Raw genomic sequence first — 27,460 nt, 5'->3', positions numbered from 1 at the left:
TTACTTTAAAGATTTTATTTAGATGCTAAAGTCACAATTCTCAAAGCCATGTTTGCCTTTAAATTATCCAAATACTAGAGTATCTCCGTCTCAATTGTACACATACATATACACAATGTATAATTTTTTATATAAAAAGCAATATGCTCTTGCACTTCAATTTATTCAATTATTCATTAATTCTTTCCAGTTACCAGGCACTGAATCGAGGTCACACCAGGGAAACAGCAATTTAACAAAGAAAGTGCGAATTATTCACACTAAGGAATCCTAAACAATAGGTGAAGAATTTCAGTAACCATGTGCACAGCTTGCAACAGCTCTTCACAGTGAGAAGTTTCTCTCAGACTCAAAATAAACAGGATTTCTGTTTATCAAATTTAAGATTAAATTAACAGTGCCAACTTATTAGTGTGTACTATCACAATTGACAATAATATTTTTGTGCATTTTCAAATCAGTTGTTTGAGGCTTGATTTGAACTGCAACGTATTAGAAATAAATTACAACTTTTGAAGTGTGCCAGCAATATTTCAAAGCAGAATTTCTTGGGGATTCATGCACTCCACGGTTTGCTTTTATATACTTTCCCAGTTTCCATCCATAGCAATGTCTTTTTCAAAAAAAAAAATTTAAGTGATAGTATTAAAACCAAAAACGCTGCTAATGTTTAGCAGGTCTGGCAGCATCTGTGGAGAGAGAAACTGTTAACGTTTCAGGTCAATTGACCTAAAATATTAACTCAGTTTCCCTCTCCACATATGTTGCCTGACATGCTGAGAGCTTCCAGCATTTTCTATTGGTATTTCAGAATTCTGACACTCACAGTATTTTGGTTTTGTTTAACTAGCAAGTCATTTCTTTGGATTTTTGACCTGGGTAACAGGCTGTCTATTAGCAGACTTGCTATGAATCAATGGCTGGTGGGAAAGCCACATCTCTTAACCACTTTGAGGGAGCTGCTTGACTTTCTGTACCCTTTGACTGCAGTTACCCTTTTAAATCAAGGTGGCAATTTAGGCAGCATTCTTGCCAGGCCAATACTTTTGCCTGATCCATTCTATCAGAGTTGCAAACACTGTGCCTTACTCATCACTGAAATTTTGCATATCCTGGGAAAGCTTTAATGGGCACTGGAGAATGTGTCACCTAACCAGATTGCATCGTCAGCTTTTCACCCCCGAGCATAGTTCAATTCTATATTTTATTGCAGTTTTAAAATGGATGCTCGCTATTGCACAAGCCTGCATGCATACCCATTGATATCAAATCTAGAGCTATTGGCAAAGGAGTCATTTTAATATTTGGTCACACCATACCCAAAGATTCAGCTGTACGACCTTTGGGAGGAGGCTCAGGTCTATCAATGAGCTTTCTCCTCACTTACTGTTGGTGTACAGTCTTGTCTAGTGATGACTGCTCTGAGTTCTCAAAATCTTCATTCTACTGAAGATCCAGTGCATGAACAATGACAGACATCCTTTAAATCCTAACATGTCACGTGCAATTGGAAAGGATATTTTATGGCTGAATTTAGATCAGATGGCAGGCTCCCATGCCTGAATAGGGAACTGCAATGATACAGGAGTTTGAGTGATTTCACACTGCCTTAGTTCACATAAGGTCTGAATCTCTAGAACTAAAAGATATTTGACGGTGATAAATAGTCCTGAAATGAAAATAAGGTTCTCTGTGACTTAAGGTATTCTAAAGATTCTAATTACTGGAAAACAGAAAAAAGCCCTTAAATATTGCACCAAGTTCTAAAGGAACATACAGCAATGAGGTGTGCAATACAATGAAGTACATGTTAGGGAAAATTTACAAAGAATTTAAATTATCCCCACACAAACTGGAGGAAACATACAGTCATATTATTTCAAGTGATCCCTTACAATGTAAAAATAGGAGTGTGACTGTACATTCCCTATTCCATCATTTGATTCCCGTAATTTCGAAGGAAACTAAGTCAAAAGTCTGCAAACCTAATCTTCAGTAACATTATTTAACCATGAGACAACAGATACTTTTAAAAAAAAGACAAAAAAACCCAAGCACATTCATCCAGAGCAGTGATTGACACTCCAATATTCGCTGAGCTGGGGGTGCAATAAGGGGATAAGTGAAAATTAGCCTGACCCCCGCCACAGGAATAGCCCATGCTGTGCTTCAAGTATTTTTGATCGAGAATCAGACATCGTAAAACCAGCGGACCAGGTGATAACGGACCATGAAAGCAAACGCACTTCCAGCAACCTGGGTGTTGGGGGTGAGAAGCAAAAGGTTAAAAACACAGAAGAAACAAAACAGTAAGACTGATTTAATTTCTCTCCACTGTGAACTCTTTTTTTGTAGATTTGACCAAATATAAAATCCGTCCAACTTTGCTACAACACTTGGTCAAATTGGGTGCCCCAGTGGATTAAATTAAGCATGCAATTCTTCCACTCCCTGACAACTGGATTCAGTCCAGAGACAAGAGACAAAAATGTTCTCTCTAGTGGCTGCAAACATCCAACATAAAAGCAATATTTTTGCTGAGATCACAGGGGCATGGTTCAATGAAAAAATTATCTAGAGTTTGGGAAATCTGTTCAGAAATCTGCAAGATTAGCTGGGTGTAAGAAATAGAATAATCTACACGGTTGGAGAGGAGGCTCTTAAAGTTGTTTTTTAATTCATTCACGGGAAGTGATCTTTGCTGGCTGGGCCAGCATTTATTGCCCATCCCTAGTTACCCATGAGGAGGTGGTGGTGAGCTGCCTTCTTGAACCGCTGCAGTCTGTGTGGTATGGGTACACCCGCAGTGCTGTTAGCAAGGGAGTTCCAAGATTTTGACCCAGCGACAGTGAAGGAACGATTACATATTTCCAAGTCAGGATGGTGAGTGACTTGGAGGGGAACCTCCAGGTGGTGGTGTTCCCATCTATCTGCTGCCCCTGTCCTTCTAGGTGATAGTGGTCGTGGATTTGGAAGGTGCTGTCAAAAGAGCCTTGGTGAATTCCTGCAATGCATCTTGTAGATGGTACACACTGCTACTATTGTGCGTTAGTGGTGGAGGGAGTGAATGCTTGTGAACGTGGTGCCAATCAAGTGGGCTGCTTTGTCCTGGACGATGCCAAGCTTCTTGAGTGTTGTGGGAGCTGCACTCATCCAGGCAAGTGGGGAGTATTCCATCACACTCCTGACTTGTGTCTTGTAGATGGTGGACAGGCTTTAGGGAGTCAGGAGGAAACCGGAGGAAACATACAGTCATCTTATTATTTCAAGTGATTCCTTACAATGTAAAAATAGGAGTGTGACTGTACATTACTTATTCCATCATTTGATTTCTGGAATTTGTAAGGAAACTACGTCAAAAATCTGCAAGCCTAATCTTCAGTAACATTATTTAACAATGAGACAACAGGTTTTTTTTAAAAAAAGACAAAAGTTGGCACACTGAGAAAGAAAAGTGCAGGAAGATAAAAGCAAAACACTGCAGATGCTGGAAACCTGAAAGAACATAAAATGCTGAAAAACTCAGGAGGTCTGGCAGAATCTTTGGGGAGAGAGAAACAGAGCTAATGTTTTGAGTCCGTCCACTCCGAAGAAGAATCATTCGGACTCAAAAAGTTAACTCGGTTTCTCTCTCCACAGATGCTGCCAGACCTGCTGAGTTTTTCAAGCATTTTCTGTTTTTATTGTAATAGTGCAGGAAGATTTGCTCAGCCCATGCTATAATGGGTCCCAACATGGAAGGCAAAAACATTAAGAACATTTTTATCAATACTCACACCATGTCAGCTGCTCTAACAGAATACATCACCAAGCATGACCGATTCTGCAACAATGATTCCACCCTCCTGATCGAAAGCCAATTAGTCTTACGAAAACCTCGCTCAACTTACCGTGACCACGGTGAAATAGAATTTGTTAGGCATCTCAGGGCACAAGGTCTATATTTGCTGACAAGGCTACGTCTAGTTATTTACAAATAATTTAACACACGGAATTGTATGAAACATCTAAAGTCGTCTAAAACAACTCAGTATACACAGCAACAATTGACGCGTTATAATATCTTTCATCTGCTCTGTTGCTTAAGTGTAATTGGATGCAAGGTTTTACTGCCTGCCGCAAGTCTCACCTGGATGAGCAGAAGTATGATAGTCAGGGTTCTCTCGTGTGTTGGGCCTATCAGCTTTATTACAAAGTTAATCAGGGTGAGGTTGTTGCACTCTGTGTATTCGCTGTTTTCTCCAATTCCCCGGTTCACCTCCACTAGCCAGAACTTTTCAGCCACCTACAAGAAAGGGCGTTAGCACTCAGTTGCAAAGTGAACAGTTTTCATTGCTTCCCAAATTATTTTAAACAAGGAATTCCCTCCATGTGATCTGGAGCAGATGATCTCTGTGAGAGGCTCATTAGGTCAGATTGGCTTATATTCCCATGGAGAAAGGCGCCTTCTGTTGATTTTTCCCACTCTCTGACGGCATAAACTTCCACTCATTTTAGGAGTAGACTCTTGTTTGTTCATTTGCTTATTTTAAACACTAATCATTTACAACCAAATCGCTTTAGTGCAAACAGCCCTGTCACAGGTTATTATTTGTGAATTAGATTTTTTTTTAAGTAAACAAAGTGAAATCTGAAGCAAACAGATCCACAACTCCAAGTCTAAATTATTGGATAAAAAAAGCATCTTCTCCAAAGATAAACCTGGCAATAGTGGGTAAAGATAGTAAGGATAAGATTAACTTAAATAAAATGCTTGACATAATTACAAAATCTGTAACCCAGGGGACTCAAATGCATAAGGAAAATCACAGTTAGATCAAAAAATGAAAAAAAGAGGCTTGTATTCCTATCGTGCTTTTTAATGACTCAGGATATCAAAGCATTGTACAGACAGTAATTTTTTTTTAAAAATGTAGTCACTGTTGCAATATAAGAAATGCGGCAGCCAATTTGCGCACATGAAGCTCCTGCAAACAGCAATGTGATGTTGACTGAAGCCAAGACTATGGGGATAACTCCCCTGGTTTTCTTCAAAGTAATGCCATGGGATCTTTTATGTCCATCTGAAAGGGTAGATGGGGTGTCGGTTTAACATTGTATCGGAAAGGCGCTACCTCTGACAGTGCAGTACTCCCTCAGTGCTACACTGGAGTAAACAGCCTTAATTTTTGTGCTCAAGTCTCTGGAGTGGTACTTGAATCCACAACCTTTTGACACAGAGGCATGAGTGCTACCATTGAGTCTCCGCTCCCAATTTAATTAAAAAAGAACTTAAATATAGCACTTCATCACATCTCAAACGTTGCACTTACAATAACATAGTCACTGTATTTCAGAGAACTAGCAGCACTTTGTTATTGTTGACTATGTAAAGGAGGCATTTGTGGAAGGCTGTTCCGTTTCATTCTCAGCATTTTATTTGCTGAACACAGATTTCAGACAGGCGTGGCAACTACATTTAACTGATTTCACCAGAAGCGACGATAAGCTTCATTTCACTGCACATGTTACATGGAAATTAGTTTCGTTCTAAAGCAAAAACTGCAAAAGAGCTAAGTCAGGTGTGTAATGGAAAATTAGTTGTTAAGGCAATTCAGCAACATAGGGTTGTCCAAAGCACACTGGGCTCAACTTCAAAGTTGAGAGTTTTCCCCTCCTACCCCATGCAAAAGCACATCTCCTTCTAACAAAATGGCTGTGTGCTCGATAGCAGACAGCAGGGAGCCTGAAAAGGGAGAACATACATAAACAGGGATGGCAAAGCTACTATATATATATATATATATATATCTATCTTGAATTGATGCTGTGCCCCCAGAACACTGAAATCAATGGGCTTCCAGGCTGGTGCTGCAACTTCTTAAAAAAGGAGATTACAAGAACTGTTAATTTACTTGCTCCAGATCTGGTGCTGTGGCATTGTTCAGACCATAATGACAAAGTCAGCTACAAGAAATTCCATTCTGGCCAGGGTCACAGAAAACTCACCAGTTGGTATGCAGGTGCAGCAAATGATTAGGAAGGCAAATGGAATATTGGTGTTTATTGCAAGGGGAATCGAGTATAAAAGTAGAGAAGCATTGCTCCAGCTGTCCAGGGCCTTAGTTAGACTGCATCTTAACCACTGTGTACAGTTTTGTTCTCCTTACTTAAGGATATAAATGATTTAAAGGCAGTTCAGAGAAGGTTCAGTCGTTTTGATTCCCGGAATGAAGGGATTGTCTTACGAGGAAAGGTTGAACAGGTCGGCCCATACCTATTGGAGTTTAAAAAAAATGAGAAGTGACCTTATTGAAACATATAAGATCCTGAGAGGACTTGAGAGGGTACATGCTGAGAGAATGTCTCCCCTTGTGCGGGAGTCTAGAACTAGGGAACCAATTTAAATTTAAGACTGAGATAAAGAGAATTTTTTTCTCTCAGAGAGATGTTAGTCTGTGGAATTCTCTTCACAGAGAGCAGTGGAGGTTGGGTCTTTGAATTTATTCAAGGTTGAGTTAGACAGATTTTTGATCAACAAGGGAGTCAGGGGTTATAGGGAATGGACAGGAAAGTGGAGTTGAGATCAAAATCAAATCATCCATGATCTTATTGAATGGCAGAGCAGTCTCAAGGGGTTGAGTGGCTTACTCCTGCTGCTAATTCATGAGTTCAGTTTTGAATAAAACAAGTACCTTTAATATAAAGTTTCCAAGTTTAGGCAAATCCTTAGTTTTGAATCTTGAGTAGCTCATGCCCAGCTTTCCAGTACTGGCATCTAATCTGGGTGTGAAAACAAGGAGGAAAGAAAAACAAACATGATTACCATTGATGCATTGTTTTCTGGCACATATTACTTATACTGTACATAGGTACAAGGTCTAAATGTAGACATTTTTATACCCAGCATCTAAGACAATTTCAAGTTTAAATGGGCAAGAAGCCAGTTGGAATCCCTTCAACATCCCACTCCACCAAGTTTCAACATTTAAAGTTTAACATTAGCCACTGACAATGCACTTGCAAATGTTTAGTTCACTTTCAGATTTTTCAGCGGACTTAATTTGCTTCACTTTAAGTGGTTGGTTGGCAGAGTTTTAGAAACAGGTTTCTCATTTTGTCCCTCTATCAGAGATAATGTATTACCTGGAAGAGAAAAGAGTCTCGCTCTGATATTTTAAAAAGCACGTGGTAAAGCTGGTATTTAAAGCTGGACGTACCTTGGTAGTCTGTGTCGTGGGCATGGAACTATATGGAAGAGCTGAGGCACCGAGTAAAGGAAGTTGAGCACCTGAGGGATGAAGAACAGCATCATGGTCTTACTGAAGTGGCCAAGGATCCCGACCACTGCGAAAGTCATTCCCGCAAAGTAACAGAATGTGTCGCCCACAAAGGCGTTAGACGGATACCTGCAGCACATGAAGGAGTACAGATCAAAATGGCTTTACCCTAACAAACTGTGGCACAGTTCCAAGCTTTCAGCATAAAGAATAAATCACAGTGGAATAAGGAAATCAACTGCCTATTCCCTCTATTTTTTGAAGCTGTATACGTACAGTGACCCCATATTCAAGTTTCCTTTTACATAAAGTTTCCCATTTTTGCTGCAGTTTCTGGCTTCTTCCAAGAGGGACAGCCTCTAAAGGAGACGCAGGAACAGAGGGGCCTCGGAGTATAAATACATAGGTCATTGATGACAGCAGGGCATGATGAGAGAGCAGTTAGTAAAGCATACAGTATCTTAGGCTTTATTAATAGGGGCATTGAGTACAAGAGTAAGGAGGTCATGTTGAGCTTGTATAAGTCACTAGTTAGGCCTCATCTGGAGTACTGCATCCAGTTGTTGAGGAAGTATGTGAAGGCACTGAAGAGAGTACAGATGAGATTCACCTCTGACTTGGAACTATATCCAAGAAGCTATTATTCACCAGAATAATTCTTGGGATGAAGAACTGCAGCTATGAGGATAGATTGGAGAGGTTGGGTCTGTTTTCCTTGGAGATAAGAAGGTTGAGAGGAGACTTAATAAGACGTATTCAAGATCCTGAGGGGTAGGGATAGGGTAAATAGTGAGAATCTGTTCCCACTCAAGACAGCATCAAGAACTAGAGGGCACAGACTCAAAATAATTGGCAAAAGGAGTAAACGTGATGTGAAGAAAAACTTTTTCACCCCGGGCATAGTTCCTGAAAACTTCCTGAAAGGGTGGTGGAGGCAGGTTCGATTGAGGTATTTAAAAGGCAATTGGATTGCTACCTGAAAAGGGAGAATTTGCAATGTTACGAGGATAAAGCAGAGGAGTGGGACTAGGTGGAATGCTCTTTCAGAGAACCAGTGCAGACTCGATGGGCTGAATGGCCTCCTTCTGCACTGTAAAGATACTGTGAAAGCTCTAGAGCCACCACTATCCACTTAGTTGGACTTTCTTTGCACTTACCACTTGAAAAAGGGATTTTAAAAAAATTATTTCACAGGATGTGGGCAATGCTGACAAAGCCAACTTTTGTTGCCCATCCCTAATTGCTCTTGAGAAGGTGGTGATGAACTACCTCCTTGAACTGCCGCAGTCCATATGGTGTACGTACACCCACAGAGCTGTAAGGAAGGGAGTTCACGATTTTGACCCAGTGACAGTAAAGGAACGGTGATATAGTTCCAAGTCAGGATAGTATGTGGCTTGGAAGGGAGCTTGCAGGTGGTGGAGATCCCATTTTGCAAAATTATGAACCAAATACACTAACCAATAGGATATTCCCTAACAAAGTAAAACACATATGCCAATAAAGCATGTTTTCCACTTAAAAATGCTCTCTATAGTATGATGAGGCAAGAGAATACACGATTCAATTTCTAGCCAAACCTCCCCAGATCATTAAATTAAAAATTACCACTTTACACAGATATGCAATTAAAATCATCCCTGTATCAGTTGTGGCAAAAATACACACAAGCTCTCAGAGTACAATGCATGGAAAATGTGGACGTGGATAGGAGGAACGCCTGAATTATTATTGGATATGCCTGAATTAATATTGAATTATTACTGAATTATTATTAAACGGTACTGTCGCACTTTGCTTCACTGTGATTCAATGCTTATGAATACATTTCAGCCACATCACATCTCAATCTCTTCTCCACAGGGTTTCAAACTCAGGTTTGTGGATCCAGGAGGGGGTGGTAGGCACTGGGGGAAAGGGGATCCCATAGGTCCATAGATTTCAGTATTTTATGACTTACTAGCGTTTTTCAGTTTCTTTATTAACTCTGTTGTCATTTTCTATCAATAAAACGTCATCATCTGTTTGTGGGCACTGCAACAGGCAATTTACTAGTGGTGATAAAAAAAGATGTTTCATACAGAGATAGCATGGCTGTGCTTTGGGTAGCTGACATTGTGCTCATGTAGTTAAGATGGGGGGGGGGGGGTGGTCTCCAGGGCTGTATCAATACTTGGATGATCGCCCTCAAACTGTTGCTCTATACAATAGATTCCATATAGGATTTAATAAATTTATAGAACTTAATGGAATTTTAGGCGCTGGCCACAATAGCTTTTCTCCCCGTTTGGGATTGTAGTAGCTAGTTTCATGTAATAAAAGATACCAATATGCAATAAAAAATGAATTGTTTCATATTCAAGATTTGTGGGGAGTCCAAAAGAAGGGAGCAATAATAGGAGATAGTTTCTAATAGATCTCATAAAGAATCGAAGAGAAATTTCTTGACTCAGATTATGGTGAGAACATGGAGCTTGCTACCACAGGGAGTGGTTGAAGGAAATAGCAGATATGTTTGCAAATGTTTTTTGCCCTCCTGCTCCTTTACAATTCCCTTTTGAACTCAATCTGTTTGCTGAATGTTTTAATTATAAAGTAGAGACCTATTTCAAGTAATGCACAGGAAAGAAAAAACAACAGTGCAAATATCAGTGCAGCTGATTCCAATTAAGCCAATACCATAGAACCATAGTAAAGTTACAACACAGGAGGCCATTCGGCCCATCTTGTCCATGCCAGCCAGGACACCCAGGTGCTCTTTCTAATCCCACCTTCCTGCACCCAACTCATAGCCCTGCAGCTTACAGCATTTTAGGTGCAGATCCAGGTACTTCTTAAAAGAGTTTAAAGTTTCTGCCTCTACCACCAACTTGGGCAGCGAATTCCAGATACCCACTACCCTCTGCGTAAAAAGGTTCTTCCTCATGTCCCCCCTACACCTTCTGCCACTTATCCTGAATCCATGTCCCCTGGTTCTAGAATTCTCCAACAAGGGAAACAATTTTATCCTGTCCACTCTATCTATTCCCCTCATAATTTTGTACACCTCAATCAAGTCACCTCTCAGCCTTCTTTGTTCTAAGGAAAATAACCCCAACCTATCCAATCTCTCCTCATAGCTACACTTTTCTAACCCTGGCAACATTCTTGTAAACCTCCTCTGCACTCTCTCCAGAGCTATTAGAGCTTTTACGATACCTGTATGGATTAGGTACACTCATACCTAGTGTTGATTGCCTGATGTGAAACAACAGAAATGTAAAAACTAATCATACCAGTTATGGTACAGTAGTCCTAAAGTGGTGAAGAAAAATGGTATCATGAAGTATAAGGAGAATATGTGGTCGTCCTTGTAGTCACCTAAAAAAGGAAAAAAACCACAATGATTAATATTTATCCCAGACAAGTGCGGGTACCATTACCCAGAACAACTGTAATCCCTTGCTTTAATCCTTCTCTGTAAGTTTGGTTTCCTTCCTTATGCTCTATACCAATTCACAGTTAAAGAAGAAGAATCCCAGCCAAGATGGTGCTAAAGTTGCTACAATTAGTCTTGCCACATTTGGCCCACTCAGGATTGAAATCTGCTGACAATGGTGGAGAATGCATGTCAGTGTAGGAGAGGCAACAGCAAGGCTGAGAGACCAAAAAAAAAATGGAAGAGCAACTTTGCCCATTTTAGTCTAGTTGTTTCAATACCAAAGATCTTCAAGCTAGGTACAGCATTCAGCAGGAGAGCAATATTTCTGCAACTTGAAGAACATCCAGTGTCAATTTTTCACACCCACCTTCCTTATAACTTCCCTAAGTGACTTATCAACTTAGTGTCTAACTATGAATAGCTTCATACTGTATGTCCATGCCCACCAGGATCTGCCATGAGAATGCCCTAACTCATTTTATTTAAGATTTGGCTTCATAATTCATTACACCATGCAATACTCAAACAGGTTACAAGAAGCAGAGGCTACTTTTTTTTAGATTCACTCATGGGATGTGGGCATCGCTGGGCATGTTTTGTACATCCCTAATTGCCCTTGAGAAGGTGGTGGTGAGCTGCCTTCTTGAACTGCTGCAGTACATGTGGCATAGGTACACCCACAGTGCTGTTGGAGGGAGCTCCAGGATTTTTACTTTTTTTCAACTAGGGCATTTTTCAACTTTTAGTCAAGAGAAATTGAAGTTAGTAAACAATAAAAACAACAATAATCTTACCAATATATTATGCATTTAACCTATTACAATGAAGAACCAACATTAGGTGGTATGGTGTATTAATGTGTGGAACTCTTAGAGATTTACGGGTCCAGGTCTTTTGGTCTCTAGACAGTCGGGGGCTGGATGTACCCCGCAAGATGCACTGTGGTACCCTTTAAAAGTCGCAATGGAATGACTCCATGGGACTTGCCCGGGAAGTTTGCACTTCAGATGGACAATTCCTTTGCTCCCTGGGACACTTCTAAAGAGACTCCAACCCTGAGTTAAGGGGGTCCTTCTCAGGATGGCGGCCGATGACTAGTGGAGTTCCGCAGGGGTCAGTGTTGGGATCACAACTTTTCACTTTATACATTAATGATCTAGATGAAGGAACTGAGGGCATCCTGGCTAAGTTTGCAGATGATACAAAGATAGGTGGAGGGACAGATAGTATTGAGGAGGTGGGGAGGCTGCAGAAGGATTTGGACAGGTTAGGAGAATGGGCAAAGAAGTGGAAAATGGAATACAACGTGGGGAAGTGTGAGGTCATGCACTTTGGTAGGAAGAGTAGAGGCATGGACTATTTTCTAAATGGGGAGAGAATTCAGAAATCTGGAATGCAAAGGGACTTGGGAGTCCTAGTCCAGGATTCTCTTAAGGTTAACTTGCAGGTTGAGTCGGTAGTTAGGAAGGCAATACAATGTTGGCATTTATTTCGAGAGGACTAGAATATAAAAGTAGGGATATGCTGCTGAGGCTTTATAAGGCTCTGGTCAGACCACATTTAAAATATTGTGAGCAATTTTGTACCCCTTATCTCAGGAAGGATGTGCTGGCCCTGGAGAGGGTCCAGAAGATGTTCACGATCCCAGGAATGAAAGACTTAACACATGAGGAACGTTTGAGGACTCTAAGTCTAGGAGTTTAGAAGGATGAGGGGGGATCTGATCTGACTGAAACTTACAGAATACTGAAAGGCCTGGATAGAGTGGACGTGGGGAAAATGTTTCCATTAGTAGGAGAGACTAGGACCCGATGGCACAGCCTCAGAGTAAAGGGAAGACCTTTTAGAACAGAAATGAGGAGAAACTTCTTTAGCCAGAGAGTGGTGAATCTATGGAATTCATTGCCACAGAAGGCTGTGGAGGCCAGGTCATTGAGTGTATTTAAGACCAAGATAGATAGATTCTTGATTGGTAAAGGGATCAAAGGTTACGGGGAGAAGGTGGGAGAATGGGGTTGAGAAACTTATCAGCCGTGATTGAATGGCGGAGCAGACTCGATGGGCTGAATGGCCTAATTTCTGCTCCTATGTCTTATGGTCTTACATGTCTTACAGTTGGAGTCGGACTATTTCTGACTAATTTATCTGGATAGTTACCCAGGAAATGTTAGACAGAGTAAAAATTAATCTAAAACCTGGGTAACCATACAACTGACACCCATCCCCACACTCACATTGACTTCCCCCATCACCTCGACTCCCCAACCCTCAGACTCCACCCCTGACCCCCCTCAACCTCACCTGACTAGATCCCACCACCCAACTCCCCTCCAACCCAAACTCACCAGCCTGCCCACCTACCACCATACATAGTTACCATCCTACCTCCTTACCCACCCTACACCTTCACCCACCCTATCCTTTTACCCACTTATTGTCTCTCCGTAGCTTTTCAAAGATGCTTTGGAACATTTAAACTCTTTGCTTGCCAGATTACGGCAGCTAGTGCTGTAATAAGGTGGGGGCGGGGGGGTGGCGATGGCTTTTACGCAGACTCTCTCCGCTGCTCCCGCCAAGTCAGTTTGGAAATATCCTCCATTGGCAGATTTCCCAGAAAAATCGGAGAGAGGTATGGTTTTTTTCTCTGATCAAGATTGTATGGTTACCCAGGAAAGGGTTCCAACTGAACGGAAGATTTGGGCCGTGATATCTTGGAATTAATCCCAGACCTTGGATACAACTCACTTGTTAAGCTTGTGCCATTATTTGGTGGAATTGTTCAAACGATAAGAGAGGGCAAACACTGCCTTGCCAGTAAGATTGAAGAATTGATCCAGGCTTCACCTCTCTCACAGCTGTCTTCAACTCTCAGCACAAACAGAGGCTGGTACCCTCCACAAGAAGTGGAGGGAGGGTTAGTCTTTCTTCTGCTGCGTCACTTAGTGGACAGCTGAAAAGCAACATTGGCAGAGATCTGGGAGTTGCTTGGTGATGCTTCCTCCAGGGAGAAAAAAATCCTTGGTAAAATAAATTAACTTTTATCCCCTGAATCACCAATGGAACTACATTTTAAATCCAGTTAATGGGTTTCCTTAAAACCCCAGTGTTAAGGTATTTCAAATCCTAAACCAGTACTTCCAATTTTACAGAAAAACGATGGTCCCTCTTTTACATGATATCATAAGCTGAACCAATAAGATGAGGATAAGTGTGAGAGTCATGACATTATCAAAACAATCGACTGGGAGCAGGTAAAGCAACAAAAACCTAACATATAAAATAAAATCAAAATACTCAATCCTCAAAAATGTGAGGCTGCAACATCTAAACCCCATGGTTAGATCAACTTACCATTTAACTCTATTAAATTGAAAATAATGATGGACATGGCAATCACCAGAGACTGCCCAGCCTCAATGCCATTGATGCCAGCCAGAATGTTGATGGCATTTGTGCAGAACACTGCCAGCATTCCCATATATGCATAATACAGGATTCCTGAAAGGAACAATAGAAAAAGAGATGGATATTTACACAGGAATTTATCCGGTATGTCTAGTACAGAGAGAGTGCATTCAACCACGTCCTGATTCTACTCTCTCCCAAATCTTATGACACTGCTTTACACCAAGAATAATTTAGTCCCCAATTAAAGCAAGTTCAATGCATACATAAAATTGGTTAATTTGCGATCACAATTATTTCTAGGTCCCGCTTAAAGAGAAAATAAATATTGGTTGCCTATCATTCTCCTTGACTGTATCAATGCATGCCTCAACACTAGCAGCCAATAAAAGCCTCTCCTTATATATTATGCATCCTTACTGCTCTGCATGCTTGTGACTTCCCTACTGAGATCACTAGATCCATTATTCACTGTTCCATCCTCCTCTCACTCAAACAACATCATTTCCCTCCATTGACATCACAGTAGTCCTAAACACTTGAATTTCAGCCTCCACTTATAATGGTCATGTATGTTACAGATCTCTAACTATAAATTGTCAGTCCACCAACATTTTGCTTTGTTTGGGTATCACTATGCCTGCTTAAAAGAGGGAAACAGAGCTGGCTAGTCCATGCCATAAGATTTTGTGAAGTTCCCTCACTAATTTTGGGTTCTCACAGACATCAAATCAAACATAGCGTAGAATCTCGGGAGTACATATTAGCATCATAAAATGCTAAAGATCAGACTGATAGAAATGATTTGTTTGTTTCTTACTAACTCACAAGGCAAGAGACAGGATAGTCTATAGTCTATCAAGGAAGCTCCCACTTTGCATTATGCTAATGCTGCCAGCAGCTAGTCAACTCCAAGCTTGAGAACTTACCCAAGTCTAAATGGAGACCCAGAAGGATGCGAAAGGGCTTTGGCACAACAATCATGGTATTGCCAAAGTTGGTAAAGTACACCATGAGAAGGGGCAGGGACGCCATGGTCGGCAGTAGCAGCTTGTGTCTCCATTGCAAGTTCAAGACGTCGTCAGCGAACCCCAGGAATATCATGCAGCAGATGGCAAGGAGCGCCCCAATCAACTGTACAAACTGAGAGCACAAATTCAAATAAAATTACAGCACAAACTCAACATTTATAATGCAATGCTTGCACTGTGCTGACTTTCCACTAAAACATTTGTCTCTCTTTCTTGTGACACAAACCACAATCTTCCCTGAAAAGGCTGGGTTTGTACATGCTGCTACTGTCAGATGCTTCGGAAGCCTGCAAAAAGGTACATTAAAGCAATTTAGAGACCCTGTCTCTGTTTTCTGATTTTCTCCACCTGAGTTTGGACATTATGTGGGGAATTGTAAGCAGTGTGTAGCTATTATCATTCAAATCATTCCATGACACAGTGCATTGGCACCCCAATTTACTGCACTTTGGGCAAAATAAGTCTGTCCACATGCAGTGCTTTTGCATTGTCATGAAGCTATTAATGTATACAATAGTTTGAAAAATAATTTTCTTTTAAAATAGGTTTAGTCTGCGGGTGTGTCTTAATTGGATTAAAACCAGCTAGTCTGGGTGCTTTGATGGGTACTATTTTTGATATGTAAGGGAGATAGCGTGCATTTGGTTTTTTTGAATACAGCATTCAAGAAGTGGGGTGAAAATTTCATGCCTATCCAGCAGGTAGCAAGCCATATGTTTATATTACTAATAAAATTGGTACTATGAATGGGGTTTCATTGTTAAAAGGTAAAGTTCAAAGAGGCTGGTGATACAATGAGAATTTGAATTCAATCAGTGGTGGTAGGTATAACTTCAATAGCTTTCAGGTGTGCAGGGCAGAGGCAATGTGAGATCAAAAGGCAGCTGCAAGCCTCCAACTAGCTCCACAGTGAAAAGAACCTCATTTTCAATTCATAAGGTGACAATGTTTTGCCTGGTGTTTGGTCTATGGGTTGCTGATGCCTTAACAGAGATTATTTTGGGAATTTGTTAAAAGTTATAACAGTAGTAATTTGTTGCCATGTATATATATTGTAATCTGTGTAAATTAATAAAATGCGAAGTCCCTTGGGGCATTTTACTACATTAAAAGTGGTATATAAATGCAGGTTGTTGTTATCATGGCATTTGAAATCACTCATTCTTTTCACTGTACCTGTCCAAAAAAATTATCTTTAATATTTTACATAGGTCTTAATAAATAGCAGATGAATTGCAAACTTTCTTGATGCTGTTATGACAGATGCAGTTGGTAAAGCGGAGTTATTTAAAATTCCCAGAGGGAAACTTTAAACAACTGTCACAACCTATAATTTTAAGTGTTATGTCTGAGATGCGACTCTAAGTTCAGGAATCAGACCACCAGTTCTCGAGGCTTGACATTAAACTAACTGAAACATTTTATTAATTTACACAGGTTAAAATATATACACATGGCTACAAATTACTACTATCATAACTTTTAACAAATTCCCAAAACAATCTCTGTTAAGGCATCAGCAACTCATAGACTTAACCAAACACCAGGCAAAGCATTGTCACCTTTTGAATTAAAAATGAGGTTCTTTTCACTGTGGAGCCAGTTGGAGGCGTACAGCTGCCTTTTGATCTTACATTGCCTCTGCTCTGCACACCTGAAAAATGCTTAAGTTATACCTACCACCACTGATTGAATTCAAATTCTCATTGTATCACTAACCTCTTTGAACTTCACCTTTTAACAATGAAACCCCATTCATAGTACCAATTTTATTAGTTATATAAACATATGGCTTGCTATCTGCTGGATAGGCATCAAGTTTTCACCTCACTTCTTGAACTATGATTCACAGAATCGTAATCAGATAAAATTTGACACCAAGCTACATAAAAAGGTATAAGGTCAGGTACCAAAAGTTTGGCCAAAATGACTGTCAAAATGCTTTAGAATGAGATCAAAACTGTTGTCATAAGAACAACAGCAAGCAAATTTTATGCCCTCACTAGGAAGTTCTGAGGAACAAAGGGACCTTGGCGCGTGTGTCCATAGATCTCTGAAGACGGAGGGGCATGTTAGTGGGGTGGTGAAAAAGGCATATGAGACCTGCCTTTATCAATCAAGGCATAGATTACAAAAGTAGGGAGGTCATGTTGGAGTTGTATAGAACCTTGGTGAGGCCACAGCTGGAGTACTGTGTGCAGTTCTGGTCGCCCCATTATAGGAAGGATGTGATTGCACTGGAGGGGGTGCAGAGGAGATTCACCAGGATGTTGCCTGGGATGAAACATTTAAGTTATGAAGAGAGATTGGATAAACTTGGGTTGTTTTCTTTAGAGCAGAGAAGACGGAGGGGCGACCTGATTGAGGTGTACAAGATTATGAGGAGCATGGACAGGGTGGATAAGGAGCAGCTGTTCCCCTTAGTTGAAGGGTCAGTCACAAGGGGGCATAAGTTCAAGGTGAGGGGCAGGAAGTTTAGGGGGGATGTGAGGAAAAACTTTTTTACCCAGAGGGTGGTGACGGTCTGGAATGCACTGCCTAGGAGGGTGGTGGAGGCGGGTTGCCTCATATCCTTTAAAAAGTAGCTGGATGAGCACTTGGCACGTCAGAACATTCAAGGCCATGGGCCAAGTGCTGCTAAATGGGATTAGGTAGGTAGGTCAGGTGTTTCTCACGTGTTGGTGCAGACTCGATGGGCCGAAGGGCTTCTTCTGCACTGTGATTCTGTGTGATAAGGCTGTGGTTATATTGAACAACAAAATTTATATCACACCTTTAACATAATGAAACATCCCAAGGTGCTTCACTGGAACGTTACAAAACAAAGTATGATATCAAGCCACATAAGGAGATATTAGGTCAGATGACCAGAAGCTGGGTCAAAGAGGTAAGTTTTAACAAATGTCTTAAAGGAAGAAAGCAAGGCAAAGAGACGTAGGGAAGGAATTCCAGAGCTTAGACAACTGAAGGCACGGCCAACAATCGTGGGGCAATTATACTTGGCTCCCAGTTAATCCTTGGCCAATTAGCATTTTCAAAGAGGTGTAAATTTTGGTTAGGAACAGGATTGATGGTTGCAAGGATAAACATAATAGGGAAAATCAAATGTTGGGAGCAGCACAATGGTTCCCCAAGCCTCTGCGACTGTAACAGTATCAAACCAAGGCAGGCAGCTGAGATCAAGGCTTCTGTATATTTTAATCATGGAAGGGCAATGCCTATGTATCAGTTCTCTGCATGCTCGTTACTAATATCAGTTCTTTTATTCCAACATCAGAACTGCAGAAGCACGAAACTGTCAGGCTAAGGGGACTGGATTACCCATGTAACTGCTGGGAAATGGAGCAGGGGAAAGTCCATGGATGACGTATGCTTGAAGGCCCAAGTTCCATGCTACTGTAACAGCAAGGAAAATTACTGAAGGTAATAACCTACATATAGATTTGGGAAAACATGTCAGTTAATCTCAGGATGATAAAAAAAAGGCTTGCATATTTATATCACTTTTTATGACAACCAGATGACTCAAACCACTTTACAGTCAATGAAGTACTTGTTTTTTTTATATAAGTGCAGTCACTGTTCTAATATATAAGATTAAAGATGTAGGTATCCTGGTTCCTGGATTTACCAGTAGTTTTCAATTGTATTTGCAATGTTAAAGTAATTGTCAGTTCAAGTTGGAATAATACTGCTCTGCTGCTTGAGCAATGTCTAGGGAAATCACACATGAATTTCAGATATTGGTCATCCCAGTGCTCATCTTAAAGTACAGGATAACACTGCTTGAACCAGTGTAATAAACTAGCTGAAGGATGCATGAGCAGTCCATGCAGAGAAGATATCTTTTAATTAGGGAAGGAGATCACTTACCACATCATGAGGAAAGCTGATACATTGCTCCTTCACCCAGCAGTGCAAAAAAGGAACAGGGATGAAACAGAAAAGAATGATGAGGAAGACAACACCGCTGATTACTCCCTGGGATTCGGGGCTGCGAGACAAATGAGCAGAAATTTACCAGGAATGCAGGAAATACAATGGAATGAAGTCACACTTTAACATTCACCCAAGAGCAAGTTCAAATTTTACAGAATGACCAGGGCTGGCTGCCTAATTGTGAAGCACATTTGTAGCGTATTGCTTTGGGAAATACTGCAGTGTTTGTTTTTATTCATAGCTTGGTTTATTAATTCAACAAACTGTACAGCTGCTAGTGGTGCAAGGTTATCATTTCACTGGTTGCATCATGTTACTGCTGTAAAGTGTCAGCTATGTCTCGCTGGCAGCATTTACACCTCAGTCAGAAAGTTGTGGGTTCAATTCCCATTCCAAAATCTATGCTGACGCTCCAGTACAGTGCTGTGACTCCCGTTTCACATTTCAGAGCTCAGCTCTGAAGAAGAGTCATAGGGACTTGAAACGTTAACTGTCTTTCTTTCCACGATGCTGTCAGACCTGCTGAGTTTTTGCAGAATTTTTTGTTTTTGTTTCTGATTTCCAGCATCCGCAGTATTTTGCCTTTATATTAAAGTAGGACCCAGCAGTAGGGAAACTATGGCAACATGCAGAAAAGATACATAAGAATGGTTCCAGGGATGAGGAACTTCAGTTACGAAGATAGGTTGGAGAAGTTAGGATTATGCTCCTTGAAGAAGGCTGAGAGGAGACTTGATAGAGGGAGTCAAAATCCTGAGGGGTCTGGGCAGAGCAAATAGGGAGAAAGAGTTCCCACTCATGAAGGGATCGAGAACAAGAGGGCAGAGATTTAAAGTAATTGGCAAAAGCGATATGAGGAGAAACTTTTTCACGCAGCGAGTAAGGTCTGGAATACATTGCCTGAGGGTGTAGTGAAGGCAGGTTCAATCAAAGCATTCAAAAGGGATTAAATTCATCTGAAAAGGAAAAATGTCAGGGTTATGGGGGAAAAGGTAGGAGAATAGTACTAAGTGAATTGCTCTTCAGAGAGCAGACACAATGGGCTGAATGGCCTCCTTCACAAATCTGCGAACTGAAGTGACTATATCATGGAACTTGGTATGTTTTACAAGTTTATTAGGAACACAGAGGAAATGACGAGAAATTCAAAATCTCCTACTTCAACATTCTAGAAATGTACCGTTGACTTGTAAAATTGGGGATGGCACATGCCATGGTTTACCTACAATGGACTCTCCAAGAACCCATCACCTGTCAGTAAGAATCACCAGCAAGAGCTGCTCATTTGAAATGAGAGTCAGTCATTTTGTGCAGAAATGCAACCCATTTTAATAAAGCTCCTTCTGAAATGGAGAAAGTCCATACACTGGCTTGTGTTTACTGCATAATGTAGTTTTGGCCCCTTTAAATAGTAGATAGAAGAACAAAAATGGACAGTGGAAAATCAACTGAACATGCTGACTGGACCATGGAAACAGTCATTTTGAGGAATCATATCTTTAACCAGAATTACAATTTGTCCACTCCTTCTAATCACAAACCCTATTCCTAAGTCAAGCAAAAGCTGATTTTTTCTTGTTGCAGTGACTGCACATTTAACACTGTTTTACTATGAGCAAGCAAACACATTGCTGCTAATTGTGGAGTGGAACCAATTAGAAAATCAAAAGAAAAATGCCCGAGCCACAGAACATGTCAATGGATCTCACTTTGTCGCAATGAGTTTATGTAATATGATGCAACAAACTGACTCACAGGCGTCACAGCTCTTCTGCACTTCCAGCAATCAACCCAGCACCTGAGCAACATGCAGTCAGTAGGGTTGCCTTTTTTTGCCACTGGGCAGGGTGCAAAGGAGGAGGACTTCAAGATGATTGTTTGTGCACTGATGCATGCTTTGCTGATAAATCTTAATATCTTCATCAAATAACAAAATAAATAAAATCAAACTTGTAAAGAAAAAACAGAAGACTACATTTCAAAAGTATTTCATTGGCTGCAAACGCTTTAGGACATCTCATGGTTGTGAAAAGCGCTTCATAAACGAAAGCCAACTTGCCCAGCATCAAGGTGCTAATTGCTCAAAACCAGCTCTGCTGGATGGGACATGTCATTCGTATGCCTGATACCAGACCCCTGGACCAACTGCTCTACCTGGAACTCGGTCACGACAGGAGACCCCCAGGAGGCCAGCGGAAATGCTTTAGGGATGTCCTCAAAATATCCATGAAGAGATCAAACATACACGCTGACTCATGGGAGACCCTGGCTTGTGACCAACCAAAATGGAGAAGGCTAATTCAGGAAGGCACAGAACACATAGAGAGACTTTATCAGGATCGTGCAGAGGCAAAGTCGAGGCATCAGAGGGAGTGCACAAACCTCCAAACAATCCATCTACCCAACCCTTCAACACCAACTACCCTTCCTGTTGTCAAGTCTGCGGATTGGACATTGGACTTATTGCCCAACTCAGAACCCATTGAAATGATGTGGAAGCAAGTCATGCTCGATCCCAGGAAAGGAGAAGTTAAACAAAAGCCTTTCTTCCTTTCTAATTCTCTCACATCGCAGACCCTTGGTGTTACGCCAGCCAAACTGGTGCCAGTTCATTCTCCATTGGCACAGAGGGCATCACGTAACCAGGTCCTGCCCCAGTCGAGACTCTTCCCGGCTGACACGCAGCTGGTGGGACGCAACCCACCCCAGTGCCAATTATTGTCAATGGTTGCACATCCTGTAACCCACCCCAGTGCCAGTTGCTGTCCTATCCAGGCTTCTATACTCACATTTGCTGCTTGGAGGTTTTGTTTAGGTCAATCCCATAGAGTCTGGCTGCGATGAAGTGCTCCCTGAAGGCGGGGATGAGGATGACAGTGCCCAGGAAGCCCACCAAGGAGCAGCTCAGGTTGATGAGCAAGGGGAGGGCGGGCAGGGCCGACATCTAAAGGGGGAGGAGGGAAATAAAATTAACTAGACTTCCATTGCAGGAAATACCCGCGTCTGAACATCGCATTACCATCTCATGTGGGCCTACCTGCAAACCCCAGGCCTACCAAGTCTCACAGCAGAGAAAGGCAGAGCCTCCCTGACTCATTCCCCGGCCCCGGGTTCGCACTCAAACCCGGAGGCTGGCTAGGCCTCACTAGCCCGGCTGCGCATGCCCAGCTACCGCCGGACTCGACTGCGCATGCCCAGCCAACGCTGGGCGACGGAGCAGCTGTGTCGATAATACGCATGCGCATGTACATTCCCCGGCCCCCCCCCCCCCCCCCCCCCCCCCCCCCCCGACAAGCAGCATGCTGGGGGTTGTAGTCTTTCTCCCTCAGCCAGGTGAGCTCTTCTCTTAGATAAACAAAAACACTGCGGATGCTGGAAATCCAAAACAAAAACAGAATTACCTGGAAAAACTCAGCAGGTCTGGCAGCATCGGCGGAGAAGAAAACAGTTGACGTTTCGAGTCCTCATGACCCTTCAACAGAATTGAGTAAAATTAGGAGAGGGGTGAAATATAAGCTGGTTTAAGGTGGAGGAGAGAAGTGGATGGCGGGGGGGGGTTGGTGGCTGTGGTTGTAGGGACAGGCAAGCAGTCATAGGAGCAGATAATCAAAAGATAATCACAGACAGAAGAACAAAGAGGTGTTGAAGGTTGTGATATCTAAATGAATATGCTAATTAAGAATGGATGGCAGGACAATCAATGTACAGCTCTAGTGGGGATGGGGTGGAAAGGCTAACAGGGCATAAAAGATATAGATTTAAAAATAATGGAAATAGGTGGGAAAAGAAAAATCTATATAAATTATTGGAAAAAACAAAAGGAAGGGGGAAGAAACGGAAAGGGGGTGGGGATGGAGGAGGGAGTTCAAGATCCAAAGTTGTTGAATTCAATATTCAGTCTGGAAGGCTGTAAAGTGCCTAGTTGGAAGATGAGGTGTTGTTCCTCCAGTATGCGTTGGGCTTCACTGGAACAATGCAGCAAGCCAAGGACAGACATGTGGGCAAGAGAGCAGGGTGGAGTGTTAAAATGGCAAGCAACAGGGAGGTTTGGGTCTTTCTTGCAGACAGACTGAAGGTGTTCTGCAAAGCGGTCGCCCAGTTTACGTTTACAATGTAGAGGAGACCGCATTGGGAGCAACGAATGCAGTAGACTAAGTTGGGGGAAATGCAAGCGAAATGCTGCTTCACTTGAAAGGATTGTTTGGGCCCTTGGACGGTGAGGAGAGAGGAAGTGAAGGGGCAGGTGTTGCATCTTTTGCGTGGGCATGGGGAGGTGCCATAGGTGGGGGTTGGGGAGTAGGGGTGACGGAGGAGTGGACCAGGGTGTCCCGAAGGGAACGATCCCTACGGAATGCTGCCGGGGGCGGTGGGGGTGGAGGGGGGGTGGGGGGGTGAAGGGAAGATGTGTTTGGTGGTGGCATCATGCTGGAGTTGGCGGAAATGGCGGAGGATGATCCTTTGAATGTGGAGGCTGGTGGGGTGATAAGTGAGGACAAGGGGGACCCTATCATGTTTCTGGGAGGGAGGAGAAGGCGTGAGGGCGGATGTGCGGGAGATGGGCCGGACACGGTTGAGGGCCCTGTCAATGACCGTGGGTGGAAAACCTCGGTTAAGGAAGAAGGAGGACATGTCAGAGGAACTGTTTTTGAAGGTAGCGTCATCAGAATAGATGCGACTGAGGCAAAGGAACTGAGAGAATGGGATGGAGTCCTTACAGGAGGCGGGGTGTGAGGAGCTGTAATCGAGGTAGCTGTGGAAGTTGTAATGGATATTGCTCGACAGTCTATCACCAGAAATTGAGACACAGAGGTCAAGGAAGGGAAGGGAAGTGTCAGAGATCGACCATGTGAAAATGATGGAGGGGTGGAGATTGGAAGCAAAATTAATAAATTTTTCTAGGTCCCGACAAGAGCATGAAGCAGCACCGAAGTAATCATCGATGTACCGGAGAAAGAGTTGTGGGAGGGGGCCGGAGTAGGACTGGAACAAGGAATGTTCCACATACCCCATAAAGAGACAAGCATAGCTGGGGCCCATGCGGGTACCCATAGCCACACCTTTTATTTGGAGGAAGTGAGAGGAGTTAAAGGAGAAATTGTTCAGCGTGAGAACAAGTTCAGCCAGACGGAGGAGAGTAGCGGTGGATGGGGATTGTTTGAGCCTCTGTTCGAGGAAGAAGCTAAGGGCCCTCAGACCATCCTGGTGGGGGATGGAGGTGTAGAGGGATCGGACGTCCATGGTGAAGAGGAGGCGGTTGGAGCCAGGGAACTGGAAATTGTTGATGTGACGTAAGGTGTCAGAGGAATCACGGTTGTAGGTGGGAAGGGACTGGACAAGGGGAGAGAGAAGGGAGTCAAGGTAATGAGAAATGAGTTCCGTGGGTTTCTAAATAAGTTGTTGTTGCTAAATATATTTAGATGAGCATGTCTGTCTCTCTCAGGTGGCTCCCTGTGGCTGAACAGGACAAACACAAGCCCAGCTTGATGATATCCAGTTCCATCAATTTGTTTGATTCTACTCCACCTGTGCTGTTAGACTGCCTGAAATTATGGATAAATCCACAACAACTTACATTAAACCTTGTGAAGATTGAAGCTATATATTTTTGGTTTCCACTGTTAACCCTGCTCCATTCTGCCCACCTCTCTCCAACCCCACCATTGTTTATTCAATTTATAGCAATTTCTCACAACCTTGCTGTTTTATTTGACCCAGAGCTGAACTTAATCCACAATCTGTCCATCATCACAATACTGCTCACCTCCTCTTCCATCTCAATCCCACCTCTACCAAGATCCTGATTTGCACTTTGACACCTCCAGACATGACTCCTCCAATGTCATTCCTGTCAGCCTCCCATACTCCATCCACTGTAAACTTCCAACTCATCCAAGATTAAAAAGTCCATATCCTGTGCAACACTATACAGCATATCCATCAATACTCTCCCATCTGCCCTGTATTGACTCCCCTACACAATGAATTTCTCAATTGCCCATCACATCCTCTCTCTGTAGCCTCTGGTGTAAATTATTTCTTTTATTCTTTAATACTCAGACTCTGACCTTTTCTGCATTATTTTTCCCTCCACCCATTAGTCGCAACAAAGTCTTCAGCTGCCTTAAACCTCATCACTGGAAGACTCTTCCTAAACCTCTTCATCTCGCTACTCCTCTTTCTATTTTAAATCACGTTCTCCTGCCTGTTCAACTAAGCTTTTGGTCACTTCAACAAACTCTTCTCATAATGGATACATTCCTTTACCCTTTTTATCTATTTTCCTCTTTCTTCCTTCTCTGTAAAGCATGATTAGTTGTTTCTAAATATATTTAGCATTTTATATACATTAGAATTATGTAAGACATAGGAGCAGAAATTAGGCCATTCGGCCCATCGAGTCTGCTCCGCCATTCAATCATGGCTGATTGTTTCTCAACCCCATTCTCCTGCCTTCTCCCTGTAACCTTTGATCCCCTTACCAATCAAGAACCTATCTATCTCAGTGTTAAATGCATTCAATGACCTGGCCTCCACAGCCTTCTGTGGCAATGCATTGCATAGATTCACCACTTTCTGGCTGAAGAAGTTTCTCCTCATCTCTGTTCTAAAAGGTCTTCCCTTTACTCTGAGGCTGTGCCTTCGGGTCATAGATTCTCCTGCTAATGGAAACATCTTCCCCACGTCCACTTTATCCAAGCCTTTCAGTATTCTGTAAGTTTCAATCAGATCCGCCCTCATCCTTCTAAACTCCATCGAGTATAGACCCAGAGTCCTCAAATGTTCCTCATATGTTAAGCCTTTCATTTCTGGGATCGTTCTCGTGAACCCCCTCTGAACCATCTCCAGGGCCAGAACATCCTTCCTGAGATACGGGGCCCAAAATTGCTCACAATATTCTAAATGTGGTCTGACCAGAGCCTTATAAAGCTTCAGCAGCACATCCCTGCTTTTATATTCTAGTCTTCTCGAAATAATTGCCAACATTGCATTTCCCTTCCTAACTACTGACTCAACCTGCAAGTTAACCTTAAGAGAATCCTGGACTAGGACTCCCAAGTCCCTTTGCACTCCAGATTTCTGAATTCTCTCCCCATTTAGAAAATAGTCTATGCCTCTATTCTTCCTACCAAAGTGCATGACCTCACACTTCCCCACGTTGTATTCCATCTTCCACTTCTTTGCCCATTCTCCCAACCTGTCCAAATCCTTCTGCAGCCTCCCCGCCTCCTCAATACTACCTGTCCCTCCACCTATCTTTGTATCATCTGCAAACTTAGCCAGGATGCCCTCAGTTCCTTCATCTAGATCATTAATGTATAAAGTGAAAAGTTGTGATCCCAACACTGACCCCTGCGGAACTCCACTAATCACCGGCCGCCATCCTGAGAAGGACCCTCTTATCCCCACTCTCTGCCTCCTGCCAGACAGCCAATCTTCTATCCATGCTAGTACCTTGCCTCTAACACCATGGGCTCTTATCTTTCTGAGCAGCCTTCTGTGCGGCACCTTGTCAAAGGCCTTCTGGAAGTCCAAGTAGATAACATCCATTGGCTCTCCTTTGTCTAACCTACTTGTTACCTCCTCAAAGAATTCTAACAGATTTGTCGGGCATGACCTCCCCTTGATGAAACCACGCTGACTTTGCCCGATTTTACCATGCACTTTCAAGTATTCTGAAATCTCATCCTTAATAATGGACTCTAAACTCTTACCAACGACCGAGGTCAGGCTAATCGGCCTGTAATTTCCCATCTTTTGCCTCACTCCCTTCTTAAACAGGGGGGTTACATTAGTGATTTTCCAGTCCTCTGGGACCCTCCCTGACTCTAGTGATTCCTGAATGATCACCACTAACACCTCCACTATCGCTTCAGCTATCTCCTTCTGGGGTGTAATCCATCTGGTCCGGGTGATTTATCCACCTTCAGACCTTTCAGTTTTCCTAGCACCTTCTCCTTGATAATGGCCACCATACCCACCTCTGCCCCCCCGACTCTCTTGAACTTTGGGAATGTTACTCGTGTCTTCCTCCGTGAAGACTGATGCAAAGTACCTATTCAGTTCCTCCGCCATTTCTTTGTTCCCCACTACTACTTCTCCAGTGTTATTTTCCAGCGGCCCAATTTCCACTTTTGCCTCTCGCTTACCCTTTATATATCTAAAAAAACTTTTGCAATATTCTTTTATATTACTGGCTAGTTTACCCTCATATTTAATCTTCTCCCTCCTTATTTCATTTTTAGTTGTCCTCTGTTGGTCTTTGTAGGCTTACCAATCCTCTGGTTTCCCACCGTTCTTTGCCACATTGTATGCTTTCTCTTTAGCTTTTATGCTGTCCCTGACTTCCCTTGTCAGCCATGATTGCCTCGTCCTCCCTTTAGTATGCTTCTTCTTCCTAGGGATGA

General features: G+C 42.4%; 1 protein-coding gene across 1 annotated transcript; it reads right to left on the bottom strand.

The window, feature by feature from the left end:
* Window positions 1-22,230, bottom strand: dpagt1 (dolichyl-phosphate (UDP-N-acetylglucosamine) N-acetylglucosaminephosphotransferase 1 (GlcNAc-1-P transferase)). The gene is made up of 10 exons (XM_041174484.1): window positions 22,093-22,230; window positions 21,845-21,999; window positions 18,990-19,110; window positions 15,015-15,228; window positions 14,032-14,178; window positions 10,535-10,619; window positions 7,200-7,388; window positions 6,675-6,762; window positions 4,130-4,285; window positions 1-2,256 (listed from the first exon to the last, which is right to left on the bottom strand). Exons 2-10 carry the CDS (start codon window positions 21,997-21,999, stop codon window positions 2,191-2,193), a joined length of 1,221 nt encoding a protein of 406 aa, XP_041030418.1. The 5' UTR covers window positions 22,093-22,230; the 3' UTR covers window positions 1-2,190.
* Window positions 22,231-27,460: the final 5,230 nt, after the last annotated feature.

The sequence above is a fragment of the Carcharodon carcharias genome, chromosome 25, assembly GCF_017639515.1.
Source record: "Carcharodon carcharias isolate sCarCar2 chromosome 25, sCarCar2.pri, whole genome shotgun sequence".
Taxonomy (NCBI): Eukaryota; Metazoa; Chordata; class Chondrichthyes; order Lamniformes; family Lamnidae; genus Carcharodon; species Carcharodon carcharias.
This window is presented reverse-complemented; position numbering and strand designations above follow the sequence as displayed.